The sequence below is a fragment of the Monodelphis domestica genome, chromosome 1 (assembly GCF_027887165.1).
Source record: "Monodelphis domestica isolate mMonDom1 chromosome 1, mMonDom1.pri, whole genome shotgun sequence".
Taxonomy (NCBI): Eukaryota; Metazoa; Chordata; class Mammalia; order Didelphimorphia; family Didelphidae; genus Monodelphis; species Monodelphis domestica.
Genome location: NC_077227.1, coordinates 327,198,014 through 327,214,712, shown reverse-complemented (window position 1 = coordinate 327,214,712; position 16,699 = coordinate 327,198,014). Strand labels below are relative to the sequence as shown.

Genomic DNA, 16,699 nt, shown 5'->3' with positions numbered 1-16,699 from the left:
TCATATCTCTATGTGAAAGGCTGTGCTAGAAACATATAGTTGGAAAACTTCAGAGTATAAAACCCTTAGAGATGTTCTCGGCTGGTGTTGGCAAACCTATAGCACACATGCCAGAGTGTGCCAGAGGGGACTGCTCCCCCCTCCCCTCCACCACCCCTGAGGACATTTCTCACATGACCCGCCCCTCTGCCCAGAAGCCCAATGGGAGCACTTCTTCCCTTCTCTGTCTGGGGTAGAGGTGGGGCGCTCACATGTGGCATGAGGGATGCAGTTTGGGCATTCAGTCTCTAAAAGGTTTGCCATCACTGACCTAGACCAAATATCCCACTTTATGGAAAGGACTGAGGTTCAGAGGAATGAATGATTTGCCCAACATCATAGAGGTAGAGACAGATCTAAAATTCAAGTATAGTATATTTCCTAGACCTTTCTAGATCCTAGAAGCCAATCTGATTTTCAGATTATGCCTTCTCTAGGTTATATTGGTAGGCCTTTCATACCATTATTTAAACATCCCCTTCCCCCACAACACATGTTAATTTAATGAACTAGTGGGAAGAATGGTAGAAAAACTCAGATGGTTATACAAAGTTGGCCAATTTGCCAATCAATCTTGAAAAGACATAGGAAAGACAAGGTTTGGAGATCAAGTTAAATGTCCAATTTATTTTTATAACTTGAAACTGGAACAAACTGTTTTGAACGAGCGTACAAATGAGATGGCAGACACATGCTGAACTCAACATTGTGACGTTAAGGGAGAAAAGAGGCCAAAAATCTCGTACAGAGAATAAAAGGAACAATAAATATTTCACTAAGCCATATTGAAACGACCTCCTGTCATCTCAACATTTTATCCATAATAAAAAAAAAGTGCTCGTTTTTTAAACAGAGCACAAATACCAAGCAATAATAAATAGTTCCAAACTTGTAGTAAAAGACAAAACTTCCAAGTAAACAACAAAAGCTCATACAATAAGTAATAGAAAAAGGTAATAAAAATATTTTGCCTTGCCGGTACAAATGCAAACAACTGAAACCAATGTTACTTTGCTTTGCAGTTCTGAAATACAAAGAGCACCATAAACATGAGTTTGCCTGTGAGAAACAAAACCTTGGACAGTCTTTCACTCAGGACTGGGATGAAATACTAATTTCTTTTCTTTTCTGTTTTTTTTTTTAACCTTTCTCTTATGTGAATTCAGTCTCCTCTCCCCCTACCCCCCCCCCAAAGACCCTCAGACAGGAAGTAGCAAATTCCAAGTTGGGAAGATGTCCCTCAAAATGATCATGTAAGCTTCAGCATAATCTTCAGAGGTCCAGCAGCAAGGACGAGGGAGCTTGCTTGATGTTGGCTACGTCCCATTGTGCTTGGCCACTGGCTTTTTTTGTTTATTTATTTTTTGAGAGAAGGAAAAGAAATTCCAATTTTCGCTGCAGTCAGTAAGAAACACAATCCTTGTGCTTTCTGATGACTTATTCTTGGCTTTGGGGTGACTTCTCTTAGGCCACTGAACAACTGCTGGTGAGAGCTATCTCGATAATGGGACAGCCGTAAGGTTGGCTTGGGTTCCAAGGCAACTTAACGGTATATCCAAATGAAATGTAGGTTTCTGGGTTTCAAGGGTTCAGCTGGAGAGGAAGCCTAAAAGTTGCATCAGTTTTGTTTATTTGTTTGTTAAATTTTCAAACAAGGTCAAGGTAAGTGGCTTGGGGAGAAGCATGTCAACCAGACACCCACCAAAAGAGGAAGGTTATCTGTATTTGGTGAGGAATTACCCACAAAGATGCTAGGTTTTAACTTCTTTTTCCTGAAATTGTGGTTTCCTGAAATTGCATCTTAAAAACTGTTATTCCCCCAGAGAAGAAACTAAAACAAAACAAACAAAAAGAAAATACCACTCTATCTTCTTAAAGCTAGTTGGGGGGAGAGAAAAAGAGAGAGAGACAGACAGACAGAGAGAGAGATCAGAGAGAGAGACAGACAGACAGACAGACAGACACAGAAAGTGGAAGGAAGCAGGAGGGAGGAGAAAGAGAGATATCAAAAGGCACCAAATTTCATCCCAGTCCCTCAAACATTCAGAAATTGATGGAATGTACAATTAGGAGAGAACAGCGGCAAAGCAGATCATAGACAGACTGGCAAGACCTGTACAAGGAATAGGCCCTATTCAGACAGAGAAGGGAATCTGGGCCCAGACCATTTGTATCCAAAAGTTTAATTTTCAATCATCTCAAAGGTAGACCATTTTTCCTGTGTCTAGCAGAAACCACGGCTCTCTTTGGAAAGGGTAAATAAAGGTCATTTGAAAATTGTTGTTCTTGAGGGTGGGAGAGATGGTGATTGGTGAAGATGGGGAAGGAAGTTCTCTCTTTCTCCACATCTTAGAATTTGCAGAGAAAGGGGAATGGGGTCAGGGGCACTTTGTGGAATGTTACTTACTTGAACATCTTTACAAAAACTGATTTTTCCACTCAACATGAAAGGGGAATTACCATCCAGTCTGATGTGGCCAGACCCCGGGAAGCCTTGATGCAAGGTCCAGGCTGCTCTGAGAGAGAAGCCCCATGGGAACAGTACTTTTTGTAGGCCAACTCTGATAAAAACATAGACAACGAAAGTGATTTGTGAACAAAAGCATTTAACAACGTCACTTGGTTTCTTTTACTCAAAGGTTGTCAAACAACCCTTTCTCATTTACAATAGGTCTTCACATACAAATTTTTTTTGCAATATTTTATCCTGCCAAATTAAAAAATATATTATGGCAGCCTGTTTGTCTTTGTTTTTTATTTCCAAATTCACTAACAAAAAGGTACATGAAATCCCTTTAAAAGGACAAGCGTACAGTTAAAAAATTACAAGCTCCAATAGAAATACAATGAGTGCCTACATCATATGAACCAACCAATATCAATGTCCATTCTGGAGTGGGGAGGGAGGGGGGAAAAGAGGGGAGGGGAGAGAGAAAAAAATAAGTACAGGTCAGAAATGTGATTTTTTTTTCTGCAAAGCAATAACAATATTAAGCACTTTTTTCTACATACTTTTTCTACATGGTGTAGCAATCCCCTTTTAATCCCCAAATACAAGTTTCTATACATTTTTTTGAAATAAAAATTCAACACCCAAGGCAGAAAAAAATTTACTAAAACTCAGACTTTACAGTTACAGTGACAAGAACAAATTTATAGACCCACCATTTAAATTTTACTGCAACATTTTCAAGGAAAAAGAAAAGGGTTTTTTTTTTCTCCTGGTTTTGTAAAATGCCCAGGCATTCTCCATTATTACAAATACTGGTCCACTTGTACAGTAATCAAGAAATTTTAATATATATAATATATACTAAAACCCCGTCACCAAAAGAAAACAATATACACATGGCCGTCACGGCATTTCTTTTATAACCTATTAAGCAAACTTTGAAAAAAATGATCGCTCAAACACACATACACACAATTTTTTTTTACCCTTGTATGTATCCAATACTGTAAACGTATTTTAAGACAGAGTGCACTAAATTTAACTTTAAAAAAAAATTAGCCGTCGTTCCTGAATTGTTTTTTGTTTTTTGTTTTTTCATTCAACGATAACAACTTGTAACGTGTGTCACTTGAGTTTAAATTCAGCAGTAAGTCACCTCCATTCCATTTCCTAAGCAGCGTTGTCCTGGAAAAAAAAAACCAAGCTGAGAATAATTCAGCCAATGGATGTCCGAAGTTGTGCTGGGTATACATCTTCATTGGATTGGGTCTTATGGCATTTTTCATGTCCTCTATCTTCAACCAGGATTTTTTTTTCTTTTTTAAAGTAAATGTGGCTTTTTTTTGTATGTTTGTTTGTAAAGAATGTACTTTTCTGGTTTTTACTCTTTTGCAAAAGTCTTTTCATTTCACAAAAAAAAAGTTTTGCATTTGTCTCAAGAGACTCAAATAGGAAGATCAGTTTTCAAGGCACTCACGTCAAATTGAATGGCAGTAGAAAAACTGTCCAATAAATTATTATTTTATCTTTTTTTTTCTTTATAGTGCCAGTATTGTGAATGCCATGCTTAGCAACACTGACACTTAATCTCTCAGCTGTCCCCTTACAGTTTAACCCACCTCTGGGCCAAGTAAAATATGCTGTAATTTCTTGTTTAGAAGCCATTTAATTTAAATGCAAACAAAAGTTTTAAAGTGCAGGTCAACATAATTAAAATGTCTAACCTTAACTGTTCTGGTTTCAGTACCGTTCATTTGTCCTAATGGGATAAGGAGAAAAAAAAACGGGAAGGGAGAGGTCAGGTACTTTTAATCCTAATTTTTCCACCACTATTCTGACCAAAAGAACAGAAATTTTTCATGTTTTCTCTCCTTCAAAATAGCACCATTGTGCATTAAAAGAGATAACCCTAGTTTCTTCAAATCAGCTCATACTTGACTCTTTCCTGATTTAGAAGCTAACAGTTAGCCCTTAAAGAAGTATCTAACTAATTAATGATTTCAGTAGCTCTACACTACAGAAAGGAGATAGCCTATTTCTTTCCTTCCATGTGAGTACAGGAACACTCTCATCACATCTAGGTGGTCCTCCTACCTTAACTGGATGGCTATTCTAAGACGAGTAACATGAACTCTGTATTTCAGAGCATCCCCAACAGTCCAATGCAGTCACCTTATCTGCTAATAATGCACAACTGAAGGATGCTATTGACCATGGCTGCCTTTAAACAAAACCTGCTTGGTCTCATGGGGACAATTTTGTGGGGCTGATTATGTTTTGTCTTTTTTTTTTTCCAGTTACAAAAACTTTAATGTTAAAAACTTTGAAAAAAAAAAAAGGCCTCAATCACACATGACTTCATCAGTGCTACATTTCAGATCCAATTCCGAAAGAAAGTGCTACAATTTTAAAGATTGTTATCCGCTGTACTCCCCTTGCCACCCCACTTGCTTGCCTTTTTTCTTTCTTTTTTTTTGTGTGTAAGTGTGTGACTTGGGGGTGGGGGGAGGAAAAAAAAAAACTTTGAAAGTTATTTAAAAGTTATTTAAGTGTCGGCTTCTTCACAAGAAATTACACATGCGTAGCTTAAATTTCAAAAAAGCAGCGGCCCAAAAATTATAATTTAAAAGATATGCTTCTTCCCTACAATGCAAGTAATCTCAGGCTACTACTGGGTAAAATTAATAAGAGATACCCAACAAAATTTGAAAAGAAATTGAAACAGAAAGAATAATAATAAAAAAGTACCTGCACATGCCAAAAAAAATTACAAAAACCCAATAAATACAGAAATTATTGCACAGTTAAAAGGCTCCACAATTTTTACTGCCTTAATCAACCCTCAGGTTTAATAGAACTTTGTAGACACAGGTTAAATTTGAGTGCCATTTCCTGGCACCTACCATAGTTATGCTAAGTTATGTTTATGGAGGCAAAATTAAGTCAGCATTTTCTCAGTTGGCAATAGTTAAACTGTACAAATTAAATGTTACCTAGACCCCTGATTTAACCCAGTTGGGAATGAGGAGGGAAGGGGATGCTGGGGGGAGGGGGAGATGAGGGAAGAGAGGGGGTATGGGGGCCTTTAGCTTCTTTCCGCCTGCTCTATTTTCACATCGTTTGTCAGCAAATGTTCTCCATGCCACTTTTTCATGTGTTTTTCCAGGGTGCTATAAACGCTGAATGGCATCTGGCAAATATCACACCGGTAGACCTCTTTCCCTATCTGGCCATGGGTTTTCATATGGCGGGTTAGCTTACTGCTCTGGGCGCATGCGTAGTTGCAGAGCTCACATTTGTAAGGCCTTTCTCCTGTGTGGCTCCGACGGTGGACCGTCAAGTTGCTGCAGTTCTTAAAAACCTTGCCACAGTACTCACACGTGTCGCTGCGGCGCCCTTCCTTGGAGCTCGGTCGGCCAGGCCCCGGCCCACTTATGTGGGGGGTACTGCCTCCACTGGCTGTCCCACTGCGTCCTGAGAGGCCTCCATCCAACATGTCCCCAGGTGGGGTGGAGAAACGCAGGCTCCCATTCTCTGAGGAGTGCTCCGAAGAAGTGGCGAAGGGCGACTGTCGCGAATCTGTGAACCCGAGAAATGGATCCTTCATGAAGTGTCTCGAGGCCGCGTATCCCACCAGCCACTGCGAGTAAACATTTTCTGAAGGAATGATGGTTGCTGGTGGCAAGTCCAAGTCCTTTTCTATCTTTATCCTCTTGGATGAATTGTTTAAACTGGGACTCGTAATAGGTGTCGGCTTCCTGGGGAAGAGGCCCGGGAAGGGCTCACCAGGACCAAAGCTTCTTCCGTTGACCGTCCCTTCCTCCGTACGGTCAAGCTCTCCAGCCACGGAGTCTTCATCTCCGGTGTCTCTCTGACACAGGTCTCGAGAACAAAGGTCTCGCTGATCTGAGCTCCTTTTCATGAAGCTGCTCCTCTTCTGTTTCTCAGCCAACATGTCGTTGTATTGCTGGATGGCACCGAGGCTGACATTCTCGATCACTTTTCCAAGAACGAGGGACTTTTCGTCTGGTAGTGACTTGGAACCATTCTCTCGGTTGCGGCTTAGCTCCGAATCCATGCTGAAACTTGACTCCGGCCGGCTCTCATTCTCCAATTCCTCTTCCTCCTCCTCCTCCTCTTCCTCTTCTTCATTGTCGTGGCCTAGGGAGGGATCGCTCTCATTCCTGAAGTCAGCCTCGCTGGATTTCAGCCCCTCCCCAGTAAGCTCACTGGTGCCTGGCTCTGGAGAACTGGTGGTAGAGAGTCCGTCATCTGACCTGCCTGTCATGGAGCCGGCTTTGTGCATATGTGTTTTCATATGACGCTTCAGTTTACTGGCCTGGGAGCAAGCGTGGTCGCAGAGCTGACACTTGTAGGGCTTCTCTCCCGTGTGACTACGGCGATGGACAATGAGATTACTCTGAAACTTGAACGTTTTCCCACAGAATTCACAGGATTTACTCTTCGCCTGAGGTTGGGGAGGGGTAGTACTGCTAGGAGGCATGGGGGGCAGTGGCGGGGTACTCAAAAAAGGTGATTTAGGGCTTGGCTGAAAGGGGTTCAATAAGCGATGCATAGGGTTGCTGCGGTTTGGTGAGACTGGAGGAGGGGTCGAGTTGTTTCCCGCCAGCTCTCGGAGCCTCCTGGAGAAATCCATCGCTGGCGAATCGATTGCCATGGGGTTCAAACGCATGACTCTGTCAAAGGCACTGGGATGCTGGGCAACTAACCCCATTTCTTCGGCACTAAGGCGATGTGGGTCCAGATGGTGACGGGGCGGTGGGCTGAAAAGTGGGGGAGTGTTGGGGAGCCGGCCCTCGCCAAAGCCGGGGTGGTCACGCAGGATGGGGCCTGTCATTCGTAAGAGACTAAAAGGGTTGTTATCTCCGAGGAAGTTCATCAGCGGGGACTGTGCAACAGCCTCTGGTCCCAGAGGAGGAGGGATGGTGATCCGTGGAGTAAGGGAACTGTTTGAAGGGCTTGTTTCCAAATAGATGCGGAATCCATGTGTGTTTTGGGCATGTTGAAGCAAGAACCAGGCGCTGTTAAAAGGTTGCTTGCATGTTGTGCAAATATAGCTTGAAGGCTCATCTTTACCTGTTAAAAAAGAAAGCAGAAAGAACACTCAAAAATCATACAGAGAACCTAAGTACCATCATCCATATAATATTTTCCTTGCAACTACCCCCCTCCCCAAGTATCTGTTAAATGAAAATTCAATAAATTACACAAGAAGACTTAAGATTCCTAGTAGAAATGAAGAAGCCACTGTTGGGAAGGCCCATGGCCTACACTTGACCTATCCCATTGAAAACATTTCTTATTAAATGGCAGTAAAATCCATCTGCCCTTCATGTCTAGGTGACCTTGGGTAAGTAATTGAATACCTCTGGGCCTCAGTTTCTTCATCAGTAAAATTAAGGGATTAGACTAGATGGCCCCTTCTCTAAATATTTCACTCTGTAAAGGTTTATAGAAACTACACCAATCACATGTACCTAATTAAGCAATATTTGCTTCAAGGAACTTCCCTAGAAAAATGACTTTCTGTTATGGGTCTATAGTTTGGGGGTATATCTATATTTAATGCTGCATCTTTATTCACCAGAGTTCATTCAGACGACACCCTAAAATGATACTAAGGATACACTGGAATTTTGCCGCCATCAAAGTCTGAGAACTCTTAGAAAAAATGTCCCTATAGGAAATCTCTCTCTTTTTTTTTTTCCATCATATTTCCTCTGCCAAAACATCAAGTGAGTGTGCAAACGAATAGCTGATAATCAAATCTGACAGGGCACTTGTAATGAACTGTAACAAATGTTGCTTTGTTGGAAATTTGCTCTGTTTGGTAACATCACCAAGAGATATTTATGGCCACTGGTTGAACCAGGTCAAGAATGTTCAGTGCCTTCATCTGCCTGTCAGGCAGCCACAAGAATTGAAGTTGCAAATTTCATTTACTATTTGTCTTTCTGATCCCTCTTCAACCTGAGGATAAAACTCATCAGTTTTAGCCTGTAACTCTTACTATGCATTAGAGAAAAAAGACAGGTGTGGAAAGGCCTTGGTTTCTGTCATCATGTTTGCTAACTTAAAATAAAAAGACATACCTCTCATCCCAGACATACTCTAACCATTTCATTCAAAAGTAGGCTTGGTCAAAGTAGACATATCTGATCTCCTGATTACCTAACCTTCCCCCCTCCCCCCACTACTGCTAGTGTTCTCCCTTCTCTAACCATCTTGAGTATATTTATTCTATATAGACACATGTACATTATTCTCTTCCTTGATCAAATGGAGAAGTTGAGATTTATTTTCTTTTTTGTATGTATATTTCCAGTGGCTCCTGATAAGCTCTTAGAGAATGCTTGTATTCATCAGATGACTGTAAGAAGTAGAGAACTGGTCTTGGATCCTAACTCTGACATTTACTAGGTGTGTCACCCTCAGCAAGTCTGTTTCACCTAAGTCTCAGTTTCCTCCTCTATAATGGGGATAAGTATAAATCTGTCATCATTGTGAGAAAATATCTTATAATCCTTAAAGTGTTTCAGAAATGGGAGATGGCATGACCTCCAAAGTCTCTTTTTTATCTTTACCCCAATCCACTCCATTTTCTTAAGGGTGTTTTGTTGTTTTTTAAACTCAATGCATGGTGGACTCAGTTGAACAGGAACAAAATATACATGTTAATTACTCTTACCTATTTAAGAGGAATAGAAGAAAGCTTGGAAAGCACAGCCAGGAGGCAGGGACAGTAACAACCCACAATTCTCTTTTTGAAATCAACCACCCTTGACTGTATTTCAGAAATGAAAGTGGAATTAGGGGTGGGGGAGAGGAGAATGAGTTAATCTATAAATAAATAAGGTTGGAAGACTCAAGTTGTATAGAAACCTGTCTTTCAAGCACCCTGTAGCAGTATGTTTATTAGGCACATAAACTGTACTTTTGAAACTGTCTTTAAAACTGTATGACTCAGAGGGACTAAGCACCCTGAAGCCAGAATGCAGCATTAAAAAAAATTTTAAAAAAAAAGGAGCCCATGATTGACACCAATACGGCTTGACTGCTGTCATCACATGGTTCCTTCTCTGAAAATCTGAAAACTGAGGGGGCATTGGCAAAGAGCTCACCCTCAAATACCAGCTAGAAATTGTAGACAGCTATACCTTGAAAAGTCTTAGAAGAATATATATATATATATTAGGGGAGGTAATGGGAGGGGCCTTGAATCAGGAAGATTCATTTTCTGGCCTCAGCCACTTACTTGCTGTGTGGCTCTGGGCAAGGCACTTAACCCTGTTTTCCTTAGTTTCCTCATTTGTAAAAATGATGTGGAGAAGGAAATGGCAAACCACTCCAGAATCTGATAAGAAAACCCCAAATGGGGTCCAAAAGTGTTGTACACAACTGAAATGACTGACCAACAATGGGAGGGACAGTAAATCTGATAGCAATAAACTGCCTGAACTTGGAAAAATTAAGTATCTACTGTCATGCTTCCAAATTTTAAGACTTCAAAGATTTGAGAGTCCATCATGACGCTTCCCCCCATCCACCCAGTTCACAGCTCTTTGGTGGTGTTTCTATATACATGTGGATGGCCTTCATGGTCTCAGTTTAGCCAACAGAGGTGAGGGTCACCTATCACTGGCCTAGACTCACAGGCCTGCCAGTGTCTGCATGCCCCTGCCAGCCTTGGAGAATCCAGAATCACTTCTATACCATGTCACCATGAAATATCAGGTATTTCATTAGAGAACTGCTTCCCTTTTGGGGGGGGGGGGCGGTGGGAAGGCAGATTATAACTTAAAGTAGTTAAGCCTCAATTTTTATAATTAATCTTTCAAAATAGCTTATGTCAAGCACTTTGGGCTGGGCTTCTTCCCCAACATGCCCATGTAATTCATATCCTAACAGTTAATCTATTTGAAGACTAGAAAAACATCCATTGCCTCTCACGACCTAACTCACAAGAGCAGATTTGTGGGCTTCTGGGTGTGGGTTGGAGTGCAAACCCCATCCCCCAAGACGTCCAGAGACCTACCATGGTAATCTTTGAAAACACCCATATCTCTCCCAGTGCACGCCCTGCACAGACAGTATAAAAAGTGACAGGAATCAGCGAAGCAGGGCTGAAGTAGAGAACGTTCCTGCCAGCAGCTGATTTATTTTTTCGTTTCGGGAACAGTACATTTTTACCTCAGCTTACCTGGGAGCAGAGCTTAATAAAGACCCTTCTGAAGTGAGAGTTAATATGACAGATGACAGGCAGCATCTTACAAGGTCATATATCTTCAAATTAAAGAGGGTCCTGCCTCCTTCACCTTCATTTTAACCACTCTAATTAATCGATTTATTATAGGCAGTTGTTCTATTTCTTCATTTTTCTTAAGTCAGATGACACTCCTTGGCGCTTGTCACCCCCCCCTCCTCCTTCCTCACCCAGTCCCCCACCCCACCCACTCCCCCAGGCTGCCAAGCATTTTACTAAAGGTCTGTCCCCATGAGGAATGTCTAAATTATAAGAACATGTAGAATTCCCCGGAAGGCTGGGGACTAAGGCCAATCTGAAGTTGAAATGGCTGATTAAAAAATTAGCCTCAAAATGGCAGCTGGTGAGAGGGCTTGTAACCACTTGTTTTGAAGGGCTCAGAGCCTTCCTCTCTCCCCCCACCTCCCAACTTGAAAACTTTTCCTTCATGAGACACTCTGAAGCAAACAGCTTTGTCTGAAATCCACTGTGAGCTTGAGGAAAGCGGGGTTTTTTTTGTTTGTTTGTTTTTAATCAATGAAATCAGATTTCTGAGCTATCTATCTTTACAGGGCCAATGTTAGACCTTCTGTCTTTGTCACTTCTTTGCCCCTAAACCCACTGCTTCTGAAGACCCCCTTCACAAATAGCAGCCACTCACTGCAGGCCACTCAGCTATCAAAGATCTGACAACTTCATTTAAAAAATAAAAAGAAAAAACTTTCACAGCCCTCAAAGGCTCTTTAGACTCCCCTCTCTCCTCTTCCCCTCCTCTTCTTTTTTTTAATAAAATGTTCATTTCCATATTATCACTTCATGGTTATCTTGCCCAGAAATTGCCTTAAGCAGTGTAGATGCTCACTTTTAAGAAGAGAACAATGTCAGAAAGTCTTTGAAGATTCACTACGAACATTTTTATATTCTAAAACTTGCTAAATATTTTAAACATGCCCATGAACAGTCATGTATTGCTCAAAAGTAAGCCTTCTCTTTAATAATGTAGTATGCCAACTCTCTAGAACTCTTCTTCAGTCAAAGGCCCCCAGGAAGCTGGTTTCTAGATGCCCCCTCTCTGCCACTCTCCTCCATGGCTCCCTCTCCCAAGGGGCACCTTGGAAAAACAGCTATGGGCACTACCCCTTGGTAGAGCAAAATTCAGGCTTTCCTAGACCTGGACTGTTTCCCATGCTGTAACTGCCTGGGTTTTATTCTGATTGACAAGCCAATTATGGGCTTATTTTTTAATGACTGTACAAAACAAAGTCAAATCCTGCCCTAAATACCCAGAAATGCCTTAGAAATGTCTACTTTTTTTTCAGTCACTGAAGCAGAGTTTTCCATTATACTCTCTCTCTCCCAAACAAGCAATCAAGCATTTATAAAGGGCCTACTAAGAGCTAAGCTTGGCAAGGCAAAGTAAAAAAAAAAAAAGAATCTACTCTCAGAGAGCTTAGATTCTATCAAATAAATATAAAGGTGGGCTAGTTGCAGTAGACTGAGGTTTGGCTTGTTGGAAGAATTATTAGAAGTTGTCACAGGGCTCAGTTAATAAAACATTTTAGTTCTCCTAAGCCCCAAGGTCAGAGTATAATTCTGCAGACATGTGGCTGCCCAAAAAACTTTCTCAGGTTGCTTCACTAAGTTGAATTCATAGATTTGCAAAAATCAAATCGCCATTTCCAAAACTGGTTCCAATAAGCAAAGTTCACCATTTTTGACTAAAATGTAAAAACTGGGAAGCTAAATCTGCTAATCAGAGATGGACAGTGTAAGAGGGAGTCTGGGTATAGTCAAGAAAATAAGGCTTAGTGGCCCTGAATCTTTTCTGCCAAACTAGGACCTTTGCAATGATCTGTGTACTGATAGCTTTCCCTTACCACTATCTTTTTCCTTTTATTTTTTATTAAGAAAAAAGATTGTGTCTCCCTATCTCCCCAAGGCCAGACCCCACAATGGACCTAGTCCCCATTGCTGAATGGCACGCCAGTTCTGATCCATTCCATTTTTATTCTCCCAGGGCAGCACTATACTCCCAGCCCCATCAAGAGCTCACCATATTGGTATTGGACTTAGCATGGATACCCAATCTGCTTGGAAGTCAGGACTCAAGTTCCCCTAGTCTCAGACACTCCAGTAGCAGGAATTCTATCATGTACACGTATCAACCACTGGCTGTGCATAGAACTTTGTGCTATGCAGTGAGAGATACAAAGTTGTGATGAGATAGGTCCTTGCCCTCATGGAGTGTGCAATCTGATAAGAAGGCAGATGATGGAGATAACCACAAAACAGTGATGACTGGTTTCACAGAGATACAGGCAACACCTGCAAAGCCTAGGGGAGGGAGACAGATTCTCGCACGCTTCATTGAGGAGGCAGCATTTGAGCTTTAAAAATGGAGAGAACTTCAGAAGGAGAAAAAGATGGAAAGAAGTCAGTACAGGATGAGAACAAAACTTGTGTTGGGGGAAGGGATTTTCTTTCTAATATCTTTGCTACTAGCTGCTTAATTTCCATATTCTACTGGTGAATGGGAATGACTTGGATGGTCTTAGTTAAGTCCCTCCCCCTTCTCTTGGTCTCACTTTCTTCCTCTGGGAAATCATACTTGGGACTTGGACTACATGATTACTAAATTCCCTTCCCATGATGATATTCTGTCTTCTCCCATCCTAGAGTGCCCTAGGCATTTTTCTTCATTTTATTAGCCCAAGGAGATTCCCTTGACCCTTCCCACAAATGCTGAAACTTGGAAAACCATGATCCATTCAAGAGTTGTAGCTGTAAACTCCAAGCAATCTTTTGGTTATTCATGTCTTCTGAGGCAGCTAGAGCAGCAGTAAAACCTTGAAGGAATGTTAGGGCAGCCTCTACCTATAGCTTCCAAATTTCCAACCACAGGGAAATCGGCAGACTTAAAAGTTCCCTTTACAAGTCCCTGTCAGGAGCAGATATTCATTGGTCTACTTCCTACAGCCATCCCTCCCCCCAGCCCAATGCTACTTTCTCAAAGCCACTCCATTTTTAATGAGCATTTAAACAATTATTCCTCCTTATTATGCTAGTTACTCTAATAATACCAATAAAGGTATCCTTGATGCTCAATAAAAAACACACCTTTAACTGAATTATTATTAAATTAAAATCCCATAATTGAAAGCACTGGTTAACGAGTGTTCTCACAAGACCAGCTAAGGGCATTCAAGACAGATAAAGATTTAGTGTTTTATAGGGAATGGAGGAATGAGACACACAGGGGTTGACAGGATCAGGATGTCTAGAAGAATCCTGTTATAACTTCTGAAATGAGCCCTTTGAGTGTTAGGCAGCTGTCACTACACCCAGAGATGCCACCCAATGGCCTTTGTCACCTCTCTTACTCTCAACAGATCATCTGCTGAAAAGAAACCACTTGGAAACATTCTTCCCAACTACACAATATACAGGCCATTCTCATGCAGACCAGCCTTTTATTTAAGGGACAGACTGTGTCCCAGGAATTCAATTGTCTCAAGAGCTTACTGAAGAACCTACCAAGTTACAATGCTAAATGCTGGGGCTGAAAAAACAAAATCAGTGCCTACCCTCTAACGGTTGATAGTCTATTCTACAGAAAATATATACAAAATGATTTCAAAAGAATGGAAGAAAATATTAATCTGGGAAAATCAGATGGCACTTGAGTTGAACCTCAGCCTGATATTATAGCTTCAGAACGGGACAAGGACTAGAAAGCAGATGGATAGTAGATGGATATCCCTATTCCATTAGGCTCCAACCAACCTTTCTGTCCACTACTCCTCTTTCCTCATTTTAGGTTCTGGCCAAACACTAGGTTCTGGCCATTCCTTGAACTCTGCATTCCATCTCTCATCTGTGTTCCTTCCCTCACACAGGCTGTTCCCATTCCTAAATGCTCTCCTACTCCTGGCTTCTGCCTCCTAGAATCTTCATTCAAAGTTCAGCTCAGAGACCACTCCTATATGAAGACCGTGCTCAATCTTTCTCTTGAAGGCACTCTTTTGCTCCTCCAATGATCTTATTATTATATGTATAATTTATAATATATAATTTACAATTATATATTAATCTGTGTATTACCTGTTATAGTGAATGGGTGAAAAAGTCTTTATTAAGTATTTGTTACATGTCAAGTACTATGCTAAATGCTGGGGATATATACCGAAAAGCCAGGATGGCCTCTGATCTTAAGAAGCTTATAAAATTAGGGGAGACAACACATATAGCATGTCCCAAAATTCTTAGTGCAGTTTTAAGCTAATAAGGCTTAAATTAAAGTTAAATTAAAAGCTAATAAGTCTTCAGGCAAATAAGGCTTAAAACTGCATTAAGAATTTTGAGAAACCCTGCATACGCATTCAGCCACAGGAGGGATCCCTAAAATCCTTTAAGGTACCATGGAAATTCAGATGGTAATTGCCCCATGTTCCCCCACCAAATGTAAGCTCATTAAAGGCTATTTTGTTTTTCTCATAGGGTTCATATTACCTAGCCCAGTGCCTCATTGAAAGGTGTTTAATAAGTGTTTGCTGAACAGTTAGGCCATCTGCAAAATAGGGATTATAATATTTGCCTCATGTACTTCCAAAGGGCTATGAAACAATGTTATAGAAAGGTGAATTCTTATTCTTAATAATACTTCTGCAGCCTAAATCATAGGGTTATTCTGAAGAGAATACTGTATAAGCCTAGAAGCATTATAGAAAAGTGAGCTATCATTATTATTCCCATGAGTTCTCATAAATAAATGAATTTTCATAAATATATTTAACTTTTCCAAAAAGGATCTAGGTTCAGTCAAAACTGAGGGAGCAATCTGCTAGTTATTTTTCTATTCCAATTCCATGGATATTAATCACTGTATTATCTTTCTACAAACATTCATTGAAAAGCTATTTTACATATAATGTAATATGATAGGAGTTGAGGAAGTGAGAGAAGAAAGTAGATAATATTTCCACCCTCAGGGAGTTTACAATCTAGAATGGAGGTTTTATTGTATTTACAAATGTAAAAAACCATTATTCACTCCTTGGTCACAAGTTGGATTTGGTCCTCAGGCAGTAGTTTGCAGATTCTTAGTTTGAATGGTGTATGTATACATACACACATTTCCTTTCATATAAAGTTGAGAAAATCAATAATAGAAGACACTGTATGATATAGGGCCAGATAAGTGGTATAAGTTATGAGTTAAAAAGAGATAAAGAATATGCAAATGTGTCTTGCATGTATAACTGATCTCACATTTCTTCCTTTTCAGTGGGTAGAGGAAGGGCATGAAGGAGAGAACTCAAAGTTTTTAAAAAATGAAAGTTAAAAATAAACAAATTTGTCTTTTAAAAAAAGAGACAAAAGAGAGATATAACTTTGAGTAGGAGCAATGTACAGAACAACTTCCTAGAAGAGGTAAGAATTGAATGGGTCAGATCTGGACAGGAAGAGGAAAGAGAACATTCCAGAAGAATGGGAGAGGTCAGAGTAAGAGGGATGGAAAGCAGAGTTGTGGGTCCAGGAGGTATGTTTGAAATTATAGGGAATAGACACTCGCTAAAGCAAAAGGGAGACAGCAGGAGAGATGGCTGAAAAGTGTGGAGGAAAGGAAGGAATGGGGAACTAAGGAAAAGAAATCCCCATAAACATTCAGAGCTTTCCTATATAGCTATGCTAATAGAAAAGTTTGGTTTCAAGTCCATAGAACACAGATCAATGATGTTATGATCCTATTTCTTAGTTCTAGCCATTTTTATATACATCTCTCTGTCTCTCTGAAATTTAGAAGTGAATTTGCTCTCAATAAAAAGGTCAATACCGAACTGGGCACTACAGAGGGAATGATAAAATGGTGGCTTTTTAGAAGTACCAAACTCTCCAGAGCCATCTCAGGGGGATGACAAGCAGCACTTTTCTTTAAGATTCAATTC

At 40.6% G+C, this 16,699-nt stretch overlaps 1 protein-coding gene across 4 annotated transcripts in view; it reads right to left on the bottom strand.

The window, feature by feature from the left end:
- Nucleotides 1–646: 646 nt before the first annotated feature.
- Nucleotides 647–16,699, bottom strand: part of BCL11B (BCL11 transcription factor B) — a 140,877-nt gene continuing 124,824 nt past the window's right edge. For all 4 annotated transcript variants that reach the window (XM_007473605.3, XM_007473607.3, XM_007473606.3 and 1 more), the window contains one exon: nt 647–7,588. In XM_007473605.3, coding sequence (XP_007473667.2) covers nt 5,577–7,588 — 2,012 coding nt within the window. In that variant the 3' untranslated portion in view covers nt 647–5,576. The remainder of the gene's footprint in view (nt 7,589–16,699) is intronic.